We start from the raw sequence: 19,282 nt of genomic DNA, 5'->3' as shown, positions 1-19,282 counted from the left end.
ATAATGGTACTTAAAAACTGCAAAATAAATCTCAACTCAAGTCCATAACAAAAGGAACATCAACAACTGCAGCAGTTAGTGTATATCAATAACTGGTAACAGTTAGTGTATATATGCAAATATAAGACAAACCTTTACAATAGAACCCTCATTGATGTCATTATTCTCATTTTGGTTGTCAAACGAAGATGTTGACCCACTTTCTGTCATTGTGAATACATTACAAGATCACAAGTTAGATCCATATTTATCACACAAATAAATCAAGCAAAAAAAGTTCAAGGGCAATGGCGAGGCCGGTCAAAGTGACATATTTGTCAATAAGTTAGCAAATACTATTATCAATTATATACAATTTTCACCAAAATATATTAGGTAAACTTATTTATATGTCAATAAGTTGGCGTTGTACAAATCATGTCCAACTTTGAAATTAATGGTAGTTGTTTAAATTTTGACAAAGTATTCACAGTCAACAAATAATTGTTAGTTTTTTGTATGTTATTATGCATCAGTTTACTTGATATATTTTGGCGAAAATTATAGATACTTGATAATAGTGATAAAATACTAGTATTCCAAATACATAATTATAAATTATAAAAATCAATGTAAAATGAAAATGACGTCGTGGCTAGGCTTGGGTATAAAAACCGTACCCGAATACCCAACTCGGAACCCAGCCCGAAAAACCGGGTTCGGGTTGGGTACATGTTTGCTTATAAAACCCTATTGGGTTCTATTTTCTAATACCCGTGAGTTCGGGTTAGGGTCGGGTAATTCCCGGTACCCGTTTGGGTACCCATTAAACCCGAACATATAAACATATTTATAATATTTATCATTAATATAATGCAATTACCCTAAAATTATGATTATAATTTTGATTATTTCATTTAGTTTTATACCTAAATATAAAAAATAATCATAATATCTAAAATATTTTGTTATGTAAGTCAAAATTTAACTAAATTTATTTAAATTTAATTATATTTTTTCGGGTATCCGGTAGTTAGGGTACTAATCAGATTCTAAAATTTGTAACCCAAACCAACCCGAACCCGATAGTATCCAAATCGAATCGAACCCATATATCTAAAAATATCCAATGGGTTCTATTTTTCTAAACCCATTTATCCGAACCCGAATGGATAATACCTGAACCCGAACGGATTACCCGAATGCTCAGCCATAGTCGTGGCATTGAGTTCTAATTTCATTTCCGGTCTCTTAGTCAATTCCCGGTTAATCCCGGTTAATCCGGGTCCGGTCAGCCTATGATAAAAAAAAATGTCACCGCCAAAAAATAGTCCCTTCCTTCTACGATGAACTACGAACGGCGACTCGAAGCGGCGGCGAAAATTACACTCGAGAAGGAGGCGCAATTACCTCCGGATTGTAGAGAATTTGGGGTCACGTCGAATCTAAAGCGTCACCAAGTCGAAGGTGTCTCTTGGCTTGTATCTACTCGGTGTCAATGTCGTTCTCGGTAGGTCTTCGAATCCATTACAGATCCTTCTTTGTGCGCAAAGTTTAGGATAATTCGACTAAGAAAGTGCAAAAATTAAAAAGTAATCGAACTTCGGATCTATGGTACTGCCATCGTTTTTGAAATGTTGTATTGTTCTAATTGAAGGACTGGAACAGATGGGATTGGGAAAGACTCTCCAGGCAATTTCTTTCCTGAGTTATTTGAAGTTTCATCAAGACTTGCCTGGCTCATTTCGTGAGTCAATGTGATCTGCTTGTCACATTTTTCCTAGTTTCTCTGGGTTAGTATACAAATTCTGATGTCAAGAAGAGCTCTAAGGTGAGTTTTGAACTGAGTTGTTGAGATAAGTTAAGTGATAGTCAAAAATATTGTTCTTTTGGGTACTTGTTATGAACTTGGGTTTGTAAGTTGTTGTGTATTGTTTATATCCTTATTTTTTTCATGTTTTCAGGGACATTTGTTACCATTTGATGTGTTGCTGACAACATATGACATAGCACTGGTGGATCAGAACTTTCTTTCTCAAATTTCTTGGCAGTATGCTATAATTGACGATGCTCAAAGACTCAAGAATCCCAACAGCGTATGCTTCATTTATGCCTCACTACACAATCCATTGACTTGCGCACTAGATATCATATTGTTTTATTGTACCATGATAGATTAGACACCCTCTTCAGGCTTCTGTAGTTAAAACCTGTTTGGTTAGTATTCAGGTTGTAATTTGTAGTTTGAGATGCTTGATATTACACCTTCATATTCTTCTTTAATTTTAGTATGACTGGTTTCTGCAAGACTAAGGTATATAACCTTTCCTGATCTAAGGTTTCTTACTTTTAGAGTAAACTTAAGACTTCATCTCTTAGCAATAAACACCAATTCCTGCTAATGGATAACCCTTTAAGGTGATGATATTACTGTTGTGTTTTTCATAAGGGTGTTTGTTTGCAAGCTTAAGATATGTGGGTATGTACAGGTTACTTAGTTTCGGAGAACAGTGTTTGTTTGAGTTAGTTTTCGAAGGGAATTGCTTGTAGTGTGGTTCCTGTTGTAGGATGAAAACTCTCAACAGGAAGAAGAATTGGCATATGCTTTTCTTGATGTTGCCAGTCACATACTAATGTAGTTTTTAATGTTCCGTTCCATATTACAGATACCAGTTGAGGTCAGGGCTGCCTTGGAGCCTATCAAGGATAATGAAGAAGCTGTGAAAGCCTATGGTATTCACCTTGGAACTAAGATGTGTAAAAAGATGTGGCTCATGGAATCAAGTCTCTTCATCTCTATACTCTGAACATGGAGAAGTCAGCTCTGGCTATATTGAGAGATGTGTAAAATTTTTATATTGTTATTCTCCCCCCCTCACCTCTGATCGATCTACTTCTGGAGGGGAATATGACTTGTTCTTTTTTTTTTTTAAGTCTTTCCTATCTTTCTGTAATTCATTGATTACATAATAGAAAACGTACTTTTTCTACAAACTTTAAAATCCCCAGATAAAAGTAAAGCTAGAAATGCTATATAGAGGGCTTCCCGACAGTGTTTAGGGATACATACGAGAGGCCAGAGGCATGCAACAGTCTAAGATTCCAATTAGTCAATGTATACTAGGAAGGCGAATCTTAGGCTAAACATTGGTCCAAAGATCAGAACACATCAAACCTTTTTTGCTTACAATTAGCGCATCACTCATCAGCTGGAGTCAACGTACTTCTCAGAAAACAATCCCAAGTTCTGATGGCTTCAATACACTTGTCAAACGGTAGTTGTAGAGGTAGTAGTGCATCTGTGAATCTTCTCGACTAAGCTGCAACTTTTCTAAGAAAGTCTCATTGTGCATCACATCCAACGCGTAGAAACATCAATACCTTTTTGATTAGCGACGATTGGCGCATCATTTATCAGCTGGGGCAACGGGGTCTGAGTCGCGACATTGTAGTAAGAATAAGCACATATCACTGTATTGTGTATGAGGTTACGGTTACCGTCATCGATAGTTAAAGAGACAGTGTAGAAGCTGCATAAGTCGGTGAGGTCATGAGTTATAGGGCATTCTACTACATAACAGTGGACGACATCTTTTCTTGGGAGAAGCCAGTGCTTGACATCGTTTTCATCAAAGTCAGTCGCAACTCGAAACTGGCAAAGGTAGTTCCTGAGCAACTCTGTAACACCTGGGACATCACGTAGTTCCATTTCCCTAAATCCAGGAGTGACCGGTACAACAGCTGGTAACTTGTTAACTTTGATGAGCCTCTTCACTTGCTCTTTGTCTCGATAACTTACTTGTAAACCCAACATCCACTAGCTTCTGCGGGTTCAACATTATGAGCCAGTATTGGTAATGGCAGATGATACTGGTGAATGGTTTAGCACCATAATGTTGATGGAGAAAGTTGTACACCTCCGAACACATATCATCGAGTTCAAATCGCATGTTATCCAGGGGCGGAACCAGCATAAAATATTAGTGGGGGCAATTCGTAGTATAAGGATGTAGAACCCCTTACCCCAAGGATTATTAAGACAAATCTAAACCACTTTGCCACTTAAATAACTTTATTTAGTATAAATTTTTTTATATATTTCAATTGTTACTGATGAGATATTTTATATGTCAATACTTTGACGTTGTACAAATTATGTCCAACTAGGAAATTGATGGTAGTTGTTTAGATTTTGACAAAGTATTTGGTCAACATAACTGTTATTTTTTTAATGTTATTATTGGTGAGTTTAGTTTATATATTTTGGTAAAAAGTATAGATAATTGATGATAATTATAAAATACTACTCCAAATACATAAATAAAAATTATAAAAACTTTAAATTACTATTAAGGTAAAATAGTATTCCAAATACATAATTAAGAATTATAAAAAATCAATTATGTTTAAGAATCAAATATGATTAAAAGAATCATGAATCAAATATTATATGGTTGACACTTGGAAGATTTTCACTTCATCTCTACATTACATTATACATTATTACAGATGGATTAAAATGCCATAAAAATTACAAATATATACTTCTTGTGACAGGAGCAAGACCTGAGCTTATTGTGAACACACAAGAAAAGAAAATGATCTTTGCTTTTGTCTTATTTTGTTTCTTATTCTTCAAATACCGAAATAACCCTCAACTTTATATCTTGCAGCTTTAACGACAGTGAGGGTAATAGTGTCATTTCGCTAAAGCTGTCTTGCAGCTTCTAACACTTTTTCCGATGAGTGGGTTTAACGGTGATCAACTTTATATTTTCGCTAAATCTTTCTTTCTCTCCTTTGTTCCTCAGTGGCGGAGAAAGAGAGAGAGAGAGAGATGGGAAGAAGGGCGATCAAAGGGGTTTTACTTGACGAATCTGTGCTGTTCAGTCCCGAGAGTGATGATTCGTCGCCGAGACTGCGTGATTCAGTCCCGTCTCTTCTCAGGCTGCTTCGTTACTCCATGATCCGAACGGTATTGATTGATCCCCTCCAATCCATGATTCCTATCTGCATTGCAACTAAACCCTTTCATGCAATAAGTTCTGGATTTCTCTTCAATTAGTGTTCTTGGAAATTGTGTAGTGATTCTTCAATTGAGAGCTAGTTGAGATCATAACTGGGGAGAACAGATTATATTTAATCGTTCTTTTGGTTTCGTTATCTACGGTAATGAAAATTGGATTTTGTTTTTCTGTCATACAGGGGATTTCATATGGGCATGATCTTCCGGAAAACAAGGTTTGGACTAACTATTTGAACTCGAGTCCACGAACGTGATAACTCTTCTATGTTTTAAGCAAAGAGTTTTGTTCAAGTCAAATCTTTGCCTTGTCTAACTGTCTGAGGATATTGTTTTGTCTCCAATCTGTTATAGGTGGATTTACTGAGAAAAACGGCAGCTGAATACTCAATCGATTGCTTACCTTTAGAGGCGTCTCTGACAAGTGTTACCTTTGGTGATACTCTCAAAGCATGGTATAGTGACGGTAGTATTCTGTATGTTGCTTCAAACAGAAAGGAAGAGATACTCCGTGAACTTAGTCCCAGCCAGCTTGTTGTTGTTATACTCGGTTAGTGATTAAGATAATCTCTAGTCCCATGAGAGATGACCTTTTCAAAAAATTCAGCTTCTGCATTTATGTCTTTACAGTTTTTCTCTCGAACTGTTTTAAAAATGCTTCCTAATTAGACAAGTATGAACTCTCTCTCACTAATAGTGGGAAAGGATAGGCAATTATAGTTTGCTACCTTATTCCTGGAAGGTCTTGATTTTTGTATAGCTAACGTTGATGAGGCCTCAAATTTTTTGGTTTCTTTTGAGTTTCTAGATGTTGTCAAAGGTGGTTCATGCGAGGATCCTAACATGGTTCATATCCGTAGCCTCGAAGAGCTGCCAATGACTATCTGCTGTATGAACAAAAAGGTATGTCTTGACTGACGGCGGTTCTGGCTTATACTAGAAAACGTTTATGTATTTGAAGAACTAAACAGTGTAAAAAATGTAGTTTGAGATGCTTGATATTACACCTTCATATTCTTCCTTTTCCATTTTCTTAGTTTAGAACTCTTTCCGGTATTAATGTTTTGATCACCCTTTTGATATCACCTCCCAAAACAGGCAATGGGTGATGGTGTTGCAGTAGTTGCTTACATCATGAAGCCATCTCGGGTAGAGGACTTTGCCAAGGTTAGAACCTTATTTGAAATCCGACTCTGAAGTATTGTCTTTATGGTAATCAGACTTGTTGAACCTTATTTGGCTCACAGCATACCGATCGGATATATGCGTTATCCTATAGGCCGTTCTTGATTAATGAAAGTAATATATAATTTTCTGATTTTCTTAGAGGGGTTCGTTACCCATGTACCCTACTTCAAATGGGTTGATATTTCTACCCCTCATGTTTGAGTTCCCTCTTTCATCTCAACTCGAACACGCTGATATCATTTTCCACAAAGCAACTGATGAAATCTTGTCCATTCAACTGAACTGCGCCGACTCAAAATCATCTGTTGCAGTTACATTCTCTACCGGCATGGAGGAACTGAAAAAGTAAGCTTCTCAACTCTTTGTTTTCTATCTAGCACTCTGTTATATCAGCAAGTGGCGCACAGATAGTTAAAAGCTCTCTGTACATATTTGCATAATGATAGAAGGTATTTTGCTTGCAGGTATATGGAAGATCAAAATGCTTGTGCTGTAGTCGACCCTATTCAAAATTTATATCCTGTCCTGGACCGACTCAAGATGCAACATACTCTTCTTGGATTAGAGGACTTTTCTGCAGCAGGACGAAAGATAAGAGGCGCCTGCTTTCTCAAGGTCTCTCATTCGTTAATTTCTTTATGCTTCAAATATGACAGAGCATCTCTTGAGTTCTTTCCAGCAAGTGTGACCTCTTGATTACTCCATTATAGTTTTACTTTTCGTTTTTACATTAGCAACTTAATATGAGAGTCCCTTATCTGCAGATTGACAACTATAATGAACCGGATCTGGCTCAAAACTTGTCAAGAGCTGGACTCTCTCTTCCATGTATTGTGAAACCTCAGGTTGCCTGTGGTGTTACTGATGCTCATAGCATGGTGAATATCTCACAGATTCCATCTTGTTTTGGTATCTCGAATTTCTCGTTTCTCTTTTCACAGGAAAACAAATGATTTCCTCATTTTCATTTTGTCACAGGCCATTGTCTTCCGAGTCGAGGATTTTAAGGATTTGAACACTCCTGTGCCTGCCATTATCCAAGTAAGTCATAATGTAACCTGGATACCCCAATTATAGGGGAACACAACTAAATCAAGATGTAAAGCATAATTAAAACTTGTCAACCATTGGTTTGTAGGGGTATGTGGACCATTCATCCAGAATATTCAAGTTTTACGTCTTGGGTGAAAAGATCTTTCACGCGGTCAAGAAATCAATCCCAAGTTCTACTAGTCTGAGGAAAACAGCCGAGGAAAACGGTCTCCAACCAATTCTCTTTGACAGGTAAATTTCATAACAGTTCCGTAGACACAAAAAAACCTTCACTTGCTAAAAGATTGTAACTTTAGTAAGTTCCGTTTACCTCCCACAGCTTAAAATCTTTACCTGTTGGTTCCACAAACCAGACCCCGTTAAACGAGATTGATCTAGAGCTGGTTACAGAAGCAGCTACTTGGCTAAGAAAGAAGCTTGATCTCACAATCTTTGGCTTTGACGTGGTTGTAAGTATCATCCTCATCACAAGACCCTCTTTATATATATATATATATATATATAGCCAGGTTTCGGACTAGACTAACACAGTCTCTTAATTCATCTCCACAGATTCAAGAAGGAACAGGAGATCACGTGATAGTAGACTTGAACTACTTACCATCGTTTAAAGAAGTCCCTGATAACATCGCAGTTCCTGCTTTCTGGGAAGCCATTAGAAACAGGTTTGACCAACATGTCCAAAAGAAGCATTGAATCCAAACATTGTGGGAAAGCGAAAACTCTTCCTGTCTGTTTATTTAGAGGAATGATGAACAGAAGAGAGTTATGCTTCAGTTCAGACATTCTTAGACCAAAATAATTGAGATTCAAACAGAGAAAGATTGTAATTTTAAGACAAAGTTTTTGTTTTTGTTTTTTTTTTTTTAATTTTGTCGATAAGAGGAAAAAAGCCACAATTCTATAAATACAAGACAAGGAGACGACCTTTGAGAGTCGAGAACATCTCTCCAAACAACGAAAAGAAGCGACTTTTACCTCTTTTGGTCTCTCCCCTTCTCCGGAGGGATCTGCTCTCTCTCTCTATCAAATCTGTAAGAAGAAGCTTCCCACTTCAAGAAATTTGAAAAAAAACCCTAACTTTACTTGGGAGATTCTTCATCTATCAACTGTTAAATCTTACCTTCAAATCTTCATCAGCTATGGCTGATCAACAAACCCTAGATTCCTCAACTCCTCAATCTGATGATCTATCTCGCTCCCACTCTACTTCTTCTACTACTTCAGCTTCTTCTTCCTTAGATCCATCGCTCTTGAGGTCTCTATCCTCAAGTCGACTCAACGCCGGAGCTCCTGAGTTCGTACCTGGTCGAACTACTCCTCCGTTGCCACAACCTCCGAGGATGATTATCCCGCCTCCTCCGCCGCACGGTATGCTTCATCATATGTATCACCACCAGCCTCCTTTCAATGCTCCGGTACTTGGTCCTGTTCCAATCCAGCCTCACTTGGTTCCTGTTCAAAACCATCATCATCGCTTTCATCATCATCACAATCGTCATCAGAAGCAGCAGTATGTTCCGGTGAGGAATCATCAAGATTATCAGCAGCAGCGTGGTGGTGCTGTCGGTGGTGAGCAGGAACCGGATTTGGTTCCGAAGAAGAACGATCGGAGAGATCATAGTAAGAGAGAATCTAAGACCGATCAAGCTACTGAAACTGGAGCTTCTGTTTCTTCTATCGATTCGAAAACTGGTTTGCCTGAAGATACTATCCAGAAGATAGTGAATCAGGTTTAGCTTCGATCTCTTTAATTTTCGAAATTTTAGTTATATTTAGACTTGTGATCTTAAATTTGGTTATCTTGACTGCTCAAAAATCAGGTTGAATACTATTTCAGCGACTTGAACTTGGCGACCACAGATCATCTGATGAGATTCATTTGCAAGGATCCTGAAGGATATGGTAAGTAAGAGTGTCTGTTGCTAAATCATCATCATATGCATCTTTGTTTTACTTGTTTTACATAAAAGTAATAAACTTCGTGGGTTCATGTGATTACAGTGCCGATTCATGTTGTTGCATCGTTCAAGAAGATTAAAGCTGTCATTAACAGTAATTCTCAGCTTGCCGCAGTGCTACAGAACTCAGCAAAGCTTGTGAGTTCTTTTATGTTAGTGTGTGTGTCTTTTTGGTTGGTTAATAACTTTTATACGTGATTTTGATGTTCTAACTTTTTTGAGTCATCTAATAGGTTGTTAGTGAAGATGGAAAGAAAGTGAGACGCATAAATCCGATTACTGAGTCTGCTATAGAAGAGCTCCAGGTACTTAACTCATTCCTGCTGTTCCTATATTTCTGGAAGTTTAAAGTTATGAGTAAAGGATTGTGTATTTGATTTTCTAATAAATTATCATATCCAGTCTCGCATTATTATTGCTGAGAATCTACCTGAGGATCATTGCTACCAAAATCTGATGAAGATTTTTTCAACTGTTGGAAGGTACACAACTGTTTCATGATGATGTTATAAAACCTAAAATCTACGTCTTCTTTTTTTATACAGTTGAGGTTTTCTAAAAAGTATGAGTGTTTGTCTTCAGTGTAAAGAACATCCGTACCTGCCAGCCACAAAACAATGGAAGCGGTGCTCCACCCGCAGCAAGATCAGCCAAAAGCGATGGCACGCTGTTCAGTAACAAGGTAAACTAGATGGACCACCCATGCGGCTTTGTGTTTGCCTCATAGTTTTGGATTAACTGGATACAAAATTGATGTCTCTTTTACATGTTTCTTGTAGGTCCATGCTTTTGTTGAGTATGAGATGGTTGAGCTAGCCGAGAAAGCAGTAAAGCCTCACCTACTTAGATTTCTAGACTATATATGTTAATACCCTCATGTGCTAATGTGGGTAAACTAAAGGCATGTTACTGTACAGGTTGCTGACTTAAATGAAGCGGGGAATTGGAGAAGTGGTCTTAGAGTCCGTTTGATGCTAAAGCATCAGGTATGTGACTTTAAGTTTGACAAACACACTGTGCCTTTGCCCGTCCTTTCTCACTCTAATAAACAGAGTCCAGATCTCTTAGTAGTTCGGAACATTCTTTGAATTAAAATGTCATCGGTCTGGGTTAAGATCTGTGGAAGTTGATGTCGGTTCTATTTGGCTTATATGTTATTATTCTATTATACACAGACAAAGGAACCAAAACAAGGGCAAGGACGAGGAAGAAAAGGACATGATGCAGAAGTAGAACATGAGGAAGATGATGCTACAACATCGGAGCAGCAGCCGATTGAGAAACAATCTGAAGAGTGTTCTGGGGAATGGGATACACATGTGCAAGAGCAGCCAATAATAGTAAGTAGACCAAATACGTTCTTGGTTCTCTACTTTGTTATCCATGGATGATTCGTATAACTTTGCCACATAACAGGGAGAGGATCAAGGGAATGAGAAAGCGGTTGGGCAAAGAAAAGGGCGTAACAGAGGTAGAGGAAAGGGACGAGGACGAGGTCAACCACACCAGAACCAGAACAACAACCACAATGGGCGAGGAGGGAATCATCATCATCAGCATCATCATCATCAAGTGGGAACACCACCTTCAAACAATCCAATGAACAACATGGAACAACCAGGGATGGGGAAGCAGCAACCACCTGGACCACGAATGCCTGATGGGACGAGAGGGTTCTCAATGGGACGGGGAAAGCCGGTCATGGTTCAGGCAGAGTGATACAGAGGTGTTTTGAAAAGGAGCTGATGTGGAATTGTGAAAGGGTTTCAAAAGGGAGATAAATAGAGAGAGAGCAAGAGAGAAAGAGAGAGAGATTTATCCTTTCCTTTCCCATGGGGAATGGTTAGTTTTGCAGACTTTATATTTGTCTTACTTACTACTTCTAAATACTTTTTAATTAGAACAAAAAAAGAAAGCAAACAACATTTTCCTCGTATAGTGTACTGTACGTGTAATGATGAAACAGCAATTTCAGTTTTTTTTTCTTCTTCTCTAAAAGCTTTTATAATGAAATAAATGACATTTTATTATCTTGTGTCACTAATTGTAGCTAACAAAAGATGAACGTTGAAAGTTCTAGTTTTACGTCATGCGTCTGTCTCACTATAAATAGGCGTGATTTTGTGGTTATTGAAGAGTATTTTCGGTATCTTCTAGTCTACTCCTCGACCTGAAATGCTTCAGCCGCGTCAAAGGGGATCATCTATGATCTCTGTTTGCTCGTCCACCTCCAGTGGGGATGATACCATCTCCTCTACATGAGAAAGCAGAACCAAAGAGAATGATGCATCCCCGCAACATCTCTACATGAGAAAAGCCACTGTTTCTTGCTAAACATCGGGCAATTAACTTAATTGCTGGCCAAATAAACTATTTGTACTGACTTTATAAATGTATGATTTGGATTTGGAGCTCTAAATGCAGTTCATAATCTCCTTTTGATTCTAACTTTATGAAGATTATATTCACTAATTATCCACTTCAATAACACGTCATGCAAAAGTAAAAAAGAACTATTAGGATTAGATGATGAATCAATGACATCTTTTTATCTTGTGTCACTAAATCTTAGCTGACCAAAAAAGACCTTCCAAATAACTAACTATAAATAGCATAATAGAAGATTAAAAGAATTAAAACACTATACCCCGACCCAATTTAGTTTCACATTCGTAAACTTAAAAAAAACGTGTGAACCGGTAACTAATTAAACGGAGAAAAGCACTCACTATCTATCTACCTAATTAACGTTTAAGAAAAATGCTTTCATAATTCATAGTGGCCAAAATAAACGATCCCTAATTATTTTAGAATAAAGAAAAAAAAAAAAAAAAAAATAGACAAGTGAAGTGATAGAGACTGCATCGATAAGTAAGAAAAACAAGAACCGTCCGTTCTCTCAAAGTACAACAACAAACTCGAATCTCATGTTCGCGAATTTGGGATAGATTCTCTCACCAAATCCAATTTCAATGGCGGATCCATCTTCTCAAAACCCTACCCTCACCACTCCTCCTCAGCCCTCTTCTCTTTCACCAACCCCTCAATCAGGAACCTCGGAATTATCGCCACCGTCTCCACCGCCTTGCTCTGCCTTGTCCTTTCTCAAGACTGCCAACAGACCAAAGCTCCGTGTTACATCTGAATTCGACAGCGATAGTCTCCTTTTCTTAAACAAAGTCTCTTGTAAGCTCTTCGACAACCTCGCCAAGCTCAAACTCTCGTTTCAGAACAATTCCCAGCGCGAGATTTCACAGCCTCAGGTCTCCTTTACTTCCAAACATGTCTCTGTTCTCTATGATATCGAGGAGAAGAACACCTTCATCAAGAGTAATCTCGATGTTCACCCTCGCCTTCAGCTCCGAGCTCTTCATAATGTCAAGGCACTTCTTCTTCTTCTTCCTGCTTCTTCTTGCCCATTATCACCGTTTGTTACAAAAAGGATTGATTTTTTTTTCTTCTTCTGCTTCATCTATTTTGTCGAATTTGGGCACAGATAAGACAAAAAGGATTAATCTTTGTTTGAACTTAATTGTCAAATTGGGGATGTATATATATTTGGCAATTTGTCATTTATGGGACAGAACAGAACAATTTGTGTGCGTCATTGTGTAACGGTTTTGATAAGGATTTATGGTACCATTGGTTTTGGTTTGCGTCCCTGTTGTGCATTTAGAATCTGCTAGTTTTGAGTGTGGCATTTGAGAGCTGTGCAACTACTATTAGTAGCAGTTGGATATGTATGTAGCCTTATGTTCAATCCATGACTATTTAGTGCTGCGTCTCTGATGTATGGCTTAACTGTATGTTGTTGCAGGCACAACAAGGAGAGGTTGCTATGGAAGCAAATCTGACAGAACCAGGCTATTCTCTGGAGCTTTCATCGCCTGTTCCTATTGGTTATGTGAGTGTCATCGCTTACATTGTCTATTTTGGTTTTGGATTTGCGATAGTTTTTGTCATCAGTTACCTGGTAAATTATTGTCTTGCTTGGCTGGGAGTACTTTGCAATATGTTGCCTTTAAACACTAACTTCAAATTTTCGAATGGTTTCCTCTTTATGCAGCCAAGAGCGACTCTTAAATTCCCCCTTGGAGAAATTTCGTTACAAGAAAAAGAAGATGAGGAGGAAGAGAAGCAGAAAAGAGTTTTATCTGTTAACGGTATTCTCAAACGTCAAGCCATGAATGGTATTTGTACCGCTCTATACACAGATGAAGAGTTGAGGCTGAGATATGCTTATAAGGTTCTTGACTTTTACGAAATTGCTTCTTTGCATTCTTGTGTTACTATTTCAATACCTTTTAGAAGATTGCACATGCAAGAGTATATATCCTTTCTTCCTCATCTTTTGTTGGATCTGACATTAGGACTTTTACTTTTTTTTTATTTCATATAGGATGATGCATTGTCCTTCATTCCGAGCATTTCTCTTCCTTCCAACGCTGCATCGTTTGCATTTAAACGTCGGTTTACCCCTTCAGATAAGTTGAGGTTAGTGTGTCTCCTCTTTGCTCTCTCTCTCTTGTAATAGAACCATCCCACTTACTACCGTATAAATGTTTTATGTGTATGATATATCGAATGCAGCTATTGGTACAACTTTGATTCAAACATGTGGAGTGCGGTGTACAAACGCACATATGGTAAAGACTACAAATTCAAAGCGGGATATGATTCTGATGTACGCCTTGGCTGGGCATCTCTCTGGGTAAAATCATCAAACTTTACTTCTCATTTCTCTCTTCTCTTAATAGCGTAGTCTTGGTTCTACTCACTTAAAAGCCTCAATCCGATCGAGTCATACGATTATGATGATGCATCATGGCATACAATTAAGTACCTAATGTCACTACCATCTGATATAAGGACATCATCCATCACACTTGAGCTAGCTTATGAGTGAGTTGTAATCATGAGTCTCGTGTGTTTGGGTTGAGTCTAGTATTAGCCTAGCTAGGTGCTTCTTATGAGATAAGTAAAAAAGAACTGAGTGTGAATGAATGAAATGGTGGGCAGGTGGGGGATGAAGCTGGAAAGGTGAAAACAACACCAATGAAGATGAAAGTGCAGTTCATGCTTCAAGTACCACAAGATGACATCAAATCGTCAGTGTTGATGTTCCGAGTCAAGAAAAGATGGGACATCTGATGAGATCTTTGAATAAATCAATTTCTCATTTTCCAACTTTCTCTCATATCTCTCCCTCTCTCTCTGTAAAACCCATAAAAGTTGAACAATGAAGATACAAAAAAGATTAGAGAATAACTGCAAAATTGTATTTGTTTCTTTCTTTAGCATCATTTAAATGATTACAATACTTTCTTTCACACGCGAAAAAAGAGATATCCTAAAAAAAAAGTTTCCAACATATAATAAAAGTTACATTGCTTTTTTTTTTTTGTCTTTTTTACCTTTTTAACCCAATCATGAAAAACAAAAAGTCAAGTGTAGTAGCCACTAATTTTAAATTCTGGAAAGGAATATTCTTCAAAATATAAAAATAAATAATAATGTGTTGTAAAACACTTGTGGACTCCATAGACCGGCCCGCTCACAGTCCGTTAGGACATGGCCTTACGGCCCATTTACTGTCCGCACATGTACGGCCCATCGGCCATAGTTTTACGGCCCATGGCCACTGCTTCGCGGCCCATGGCCTATCTTATGTACTCTATTGCTTTATGGGCTTTAGCCCTTGTACTCCTATTATATATACATGTATGCTCGACATTAATCAATAAGACTAAGAGATTTCACTTCCTAAATTCTCTAGTTTACAACACGTTATCAGCACGATAGTCTCTAACCCTAAACCCTAAAAGCAGCCGCCGCTTCCTAAATCCTAAAACCCTAAGGCAGCCGCCGATCTTCTTCTCTCTTCCACAAACCCTAAACCATCTTTCTTTCTTGCTCCCATCCGAGATCAAACCTTTTCTGTTCGAAGATCTCCTTGTTCACGAGCATACCTTAAGCTCGTGATCAAGCTTCTATCGACAGCTTGATCGAGGATCTTGGTCCGTGTTCGGGGGTGAGTTCGTCTGTTCGTGGTTCGTGATACCGGACAAGAGAAGTACGAAGCGGTTCGTGGGAAGCTGTTCATCATCCGCGGAACCTGTACGTGGTTCTGTCCGAGATCTGGTTCGTGGTCCTGTCCGAGATCTGGTTCGTGATTCTGTTCGTGGTCCGTGAACGAGAGAGAGTTAAAACCGAGGTCTGTTAGCTCCCGGTCCATATCCAGTCAGATCCAAACCGGTGAAAGGTAAAAACATGGCTGAACCCTCTTAGAACCCTAATATCGAACATGAACATTAATGAACTATTAAACCCTAATACTTCCAAGTACATAAACAAACAAACCTTAAAGTTATATCCATGTAAATCTTAAAATCGGATTGCATAGGGCTGTTAGGTTGTTTGTAAATTGCACCAAACTTTGTCAAACATGAAATCGAATTTGGTTGTTTGGATTGCTTGTTGCATAAGAGCCTAGAACATGAATTTGTTAAAATCGAATATTGTTAAACTGTTCTAGGATTTAAAACTTGGATCATTCATGCATCATAACTAAAATTGGATCATGTATAGGATGTTAGAAAAATCGGCTGCATGAACTAATTCTTAGGATTCCTTTAGCATAAATTTGAACATAAATTTCCTGCAAATTTTCGGCCATGAAAACATAAAAATCAAGCATGAAACTTGTTCTAGGATTATTAGGATAACTTCTATAAACCTTTAATCATTATCCTAAAACTTAAATAAAATTAACTTTAATGTTCTAAGAATATATCCGATTAAATTAAAAACTTTTGTTAAGTTTCTATAAAATTAAAACATGAAATCGGAAATTAAATATTGGTTAGGACAAGTTCCTAATCATCTAAAACTCTTAAAACAAATTTACTAAATCCTAGACTAAAAGGAAATTTAAGAAAAAAAGGAAATCCTATCTAGAAATAAGGAAATTATTGCATGCATACATATTTGATTTTGTTGTCTTTGCATGCATGAATTTAAACCATACGAAAACTATAATGGGCAAGGACATGTTTCGGTCTCAAATACCGCATGGCCCAAGGCATGTTTCGGTCTCAAATACCGCATGACCTGAATAAATGTTTGTTGCATGATTCGGTCTCAAATATCGCATGCTAACTATCGGTTTTCTATATTATATGCAGATGGCAAACCTCAAAAGCCTTGACTATCCCATCTTGCAAGCTTCTGGAAAGAACTACTTGGAATGGGTCAAAGACACCGAAATCCACCTAAGGTCCAATGGCCTAGCTGGTTGCATTGATGAGGAAGTTGAGAGCACTGATAAGAAAAAGAATAAGTGTCTCCAACATATGCACCATCACATTGCAGAGAGTCTCAAGAGTCAGTACCTCTTTATAGACAATCCACTCGCCCTTTGGACACAGCTTAAACGCCGTTACGGGCACCAAAAGACGGTGCTCCTTCCAAAGGCCGAGTTTGATTGGAAGAACCTAAGGATCCAGGATTACAAATCCGTGGAGGAGTATAACTCTGAGCTTTTTAGGATTGTCTCACTCCTTAGGTTATGTGAAAAAGAGGTGACTGAAAGGGAGCTGATAGAAAAGACTTTGTCTACTTTCAGCCCTAACAATAGAGTTCTTCAGCAACAGTATCGGCACCAAGGCTTTGCCGATTATGGGGCACTCATTGAATGTTTACTGCTAGCTGAGCAGAATGATGAGTTGCTGCTGATGAACTCTGCTATGAGACCTCCCGGTACAGCCCCATTACCGGAAGCAAATAAGGTTGATTTGGGAAAGAAAACTACAATGGAGCCTAAGGAGCCCAAAATGCCCCATGAGACCAACTATGTCCACAGAGAAAGACACTACGGCCAAGGCCGTGGTGGCAGAGGACGTAGTGGCCGTGGCGGCCGTGGCGGACAGGCTGGCCGAGGAGGCCGCGGACGTGGTGGTAAGGGCCATACGTCCTTTAAACCACGTACCAAGGTCAAATCGGTCTGCCACAGATGTGGTATGTCAAACCACTGGTCCAAGACTTGTAGAACTCCCAAACACCTCATTGATGCATACCAAGAAGTTCTAAAGAAAAATCCGGAAGCCAACTATGCGTACATCGATGATGAAGGAGACTTCGATCATGAGAATGACGACTTGCTAGAGACTTCCGATTGCCTTCAAGATGACTATTGATTTTTGTTTTAATGCGGTTTAAATTTCAATGCTTTTATGCTTTATTTTCTTTATTGTATTGGATGATTATTTTATTTTAAATGCAATGGTTTTTATTTTATAATTGTCTCATTAAAATACAAAATTATGTCCTATTTTATAGAAATGGCCAAGGACATGAGTGAACTAGTAGTGGACAGTGGATCCAGCCACACTATACTAAGAGACAAAAGATATTTCATAGATCTTAAAATGAAAAGTGCAAATGTTAGTACAATTGCGGGTATAGCCAACATGATAGATGGCTACGGCCAGGCTCACATTTTGTTGCCTAACGGCACACATATTGAACTAAGTGATGCCCTATACTCACCCAGCTCTAAGAGAAACTTATTGAGCTTTAAAGATATAAGATTAAATGGTTATCATGTTGAAACCAAGGGTGAAGGAACTAAAGAGTTCCTATACATTACTGAAAATGTAGATGGCCAAAAGAAGGTCCTAGAGACTATACCTGCACTAGCCACTGGTTTATACCATGCTAAGATAAACATGATAGAAGCTAACATGGCTAAGCACAAAATGTTCACTGAACAATTCACTCTATGGCATGACCGGTTAGGCCACCCGGGTTCGAACATGATGCGTAAAGTAATTAAGAGTTCAAATGGGCACAACCTTAAAGAGAAAAGAGTTTTTCCTAAAAATCTCACTTGTGTAGCATGTGCACAAGGGAAACTCATTACAAGACCATCACCAGTAAAAGTCACAAAAGAGACTTTGCATTTTCTGGAAAGGATACAAGGTGACATATGTGGACCAATACACCCACCTTGTGGGTCGTTTAGATATTTCATGGTTATGATCGATGCATCAACCAGATGGTCTCACGTATGCTTGTTATCCACAAGGAACCTAGCATTTGCTAGGCTGTTGGCTCAAATCATAAGATTAAGAGCACATTTTCCAGACTTTCCACTAAAGACTATACGTCTAGATAATGCTGGTGAATTTACATCCCAAGCGTTTAATGATTACTGTATGTCCATGGGGGTGAGTGTGGAACATCCTGTGGCACATGTCCATACACAAAACGGATTAGCTGAATCCTTCATTAAACGTATACAATTAATAGCTCGACCATTGTTAATGAGATCGAAGCTTCCTGTGTCGGCTTGGGGACATGCGGTCTTACATGCAGCAGAACTCATACGCATCAGGCCATCTAGTGAACACATATATTCACCATCCCAATTATTATCGGGTCAAGAGCCAGACTTATCCCATCTCAAAACATTCGGTTGTGCCGTTTATACACCCGTTGCTCCACCACAGAGAACTAAGATGGGACCTCAAAGGAGGATGGGAATATATGTGGGATATGAGTCTGCCACCATTATAAAGTATCTTGAGCCATTGACAGGAGATCTATTTAAGGCCAGATACGCGGACTGTCAATTCGTTGAGTCCGAATTCCCTACTATAGGTGGTGAGACCGGCAAGCTGGTCAAAGAATTAACATGGAATCAAACATCCTTAAATTGGCAAGATCCTCGAACTCTAGCATGTGATGCAGAGGTTCAAAAGATTATACATTTACAACAGCTAGCTAATCAATTGTCAGATTCCTTTGCTGACTCAAAGAGAGTAACAAAATCGTACATACCAGCTTGCAATGCACCAGTACGTATTGATGTTCAAAAGGAACACAATAGACAAGTTGCTACAGAGTCTAAACCACGTTTGAAACGAGGTAGACCGTTAGGTTCCAAAGATAAAAATCCTCGAAAGTCTAAAGGTGCAAAACAGACCGAGGTTCAGGGAATTACCGAAAAACCAGACATGGCCGCGGAAATAATTAATGTACCAGGTGAAGTTCAGGACGCTGAACCTCAAGAACCTGA

General features: G+C 38.4%; 3 protein-coding genes, 1 long non-coding RNA gene and 1 pseudogene across 5 annotated transcripts; 4 read left to right on the top strand and 1 right to left on the bottom strand.

Moving 5' to 3' along the window:
• Positions 1-1,232: 1,232 nt before the first annotated feature.
• Positions 1,233-2,973, top strand: LOC104782939 (uncharacterized). 2 transcript variants are annotated; one of them, XR_767093.3, is made up of 4 exons: positions 1,233-1,489; positions 1,637-1,810; positions 1,944-2,075; positions 2,646-2,973. It is a non-coding gene; the product is annotated as an uncharacterized LOC104782939 (long non-coding RNA). The 2 variants fall into 2 exon arrangements; XR_015596210.1 differs by having other exon boundaries at positions 1,323-1,489; positions 1,648-1,810.
• A 233-nt stretch (positions 2,974-3,206) lies between these two features.
• Positions 3,207-3,929, bottom strand: LOC104784398 (glycylpeptide N-tetradecanoyltransferase 1 pseudogene; annotated as a pseudogene).
• Positions 3,930-4,685: 756 nt separating this feature from the next.
• On the top strand, positions 4,686-8,181 carry LOC104782937 (inositol 1,3,4-trisphosphate 5/6-kinase 4). The gene is made up of 12 exons (XM_087511936.1): positions 4,686-4,954; positions 5,185-5,220; positions 5,357-5,552; positions 5,811-5,905; positions 6,101-6,169; positions 6,330-6,535; positions 6,655-6,805; positions 6,955-7,068; positions 7,169-7,231; positions 7,329-7,474; positions 7,563-7,692; positions 7,796-8,181. The coding sequence occupies exons 1-12, from the start codon at positions 4,817-4,819 to the stop codon at positions 7,937-7,939; spliced, it is 1,488 nt and encodes a 495-aa protein (XP_087368062.1). The 5' UTR covers positions 4,686-4,816; the 3' UTR covers positions 7,940-8,181.
• Positions 8,182-11,182, top strand: LOC104782938 (la-related protein 6B). The gene is made up of 10 exons (XM_010507998.2): positions 8,182-8,976; positions 9,067-9,148; positions 9,248-9,342; positions 9,438-9,509; positions 9,607-9,686; positions 9,787-9,886; positions 9,984-10,031; positions 10,122-10,190; positions 10,380-10,544; positions 10,621-11,182. The coding sequence occupies exons 1-10, from the start codon at positions 8,386-8,388 to the stop codon at positions 10,921-10,923; spliced, it is 1,605 nt and encodes a 534-aa protein (XP_010506300.1). The 5' UTR covers positions 8,182-8,385; the 3' UTR covers positions 10,924-11,182.
• Positions 11,183-11,966: 784 nt separating this feature from the next.
• LOC104782936 (outer envelope pore protein 37, chloroplastic) lies at positions 11,967-14,534 on the top strand. The gene is made up of 6 exons (XM_010507996.3): positions 11,967-12,587; positions 13,022-13,108; positions 13,271-13,450; positions 13,604-13,698; positions 13,795-13,915; positions 14,224-14,534. Exons 1-6 carry the CDS (start codon positions 12,177-12,179, stop codon positions 14,353-14,355), a joined length of 1,026 nt encoding a protein of 341 aa, XP_010506298.1. The 5' UTR covers positions 11,967-12,176; the 3' UTR covers positions 14,356-14,534.
• The last annotated feature ends 4,748 nt before the right edge of the window (positions 14,535-19,282 follow it).

This window comes from Camelina sativa, chromosome 4, assembly GCF_030686135.1.
Source record: "Camelina sativa cultivar CO46 ecotype springtype chromosome 4, ASM3068613v1".
NCBI lineage: Eukaryota > Viridiplantae > Streptophyta > Magnoliopsida > Brassicales > Brassicaceae > Camelina > Camelina sativa.
This window is presented reverse-complemented; position numbering and strand designations above follow the sequence as displayed.

What these genes read in the sequence shown, in the direction of transcription:
- LOC104782936 (XM_010507996.3), top strand. Translation starts at nt 12,177, where the DNA reads ATGGCGGATCCATCTTCTCAAAACCCTACCCTCACCACTCCTCCTCAG. An exon ending in ACCCCTTCAGATAAGTTGAG is followed by an intron (nt 13,699 to 13,794) that starts GTTAGTGTGTCT and finishes TATCGAATGCAG; the next exon opens with CTATTGGTACAACTTTGATT. An exon ending in TTGGCTGGGCATCTCTCTGG is followed by an intron (nt 13,916 to 14,223) that starts GTAAAATCATCA and finishes AATGGTGGGCAG; the next exon opens with GTGGGGGATGAAGCTGGAAA.
- LOC104782938 (XM_010507998.2), top strand. Translation starts at nt 8,386, where the DNA reads ATGGCTGATCAACAAACCCTAGATTCCTCAACTCCTCAATCTGATGAT. An exon ending in TCCAGAAGATAGTGAATCAG is followed by an intron (nt 8,977 to 9,066) that starts GTTTAGCTTCGA and finishes CTCAAAAATCAG; the next exon opens with GTTGAATACTATTTCAGCGA. An exon ending in ATTTTTTCAACTGTTGGAAG is followed by an intron (nt 9,687 to 9,786) that starts GTACACAACTGT and finishes GTTTGTCTTCAG; the next exon opens with TGTAAAGAACATCCGTACCT.
- LOC104782937 (XM_087511936.1), top strand. Translation starts at nt 4,817, where the DNA reads ATGGGAAGAAGGGCGATCAAAGGGGTTTTACTTGACGAATCTGTGCTG. An exon ending in TCTGCTGTATGAACAAAAAG is followed by an intron (nt 5,906 to 6,100) that starts GTATGTCTTGAC and finishes CTCCCAAAACAG; the next exon opens with GCAATGGGTGATGGTGTTGC. An exon ending in GGCATGGAGGAACTGAAAAA is followed by an intron (nt 6,536 to 6,654) that starts GTAAGCTTCTCA and finishes TTTTGCTTGCAG; the next exon opens with GTATATGGAAGATCAAAATG.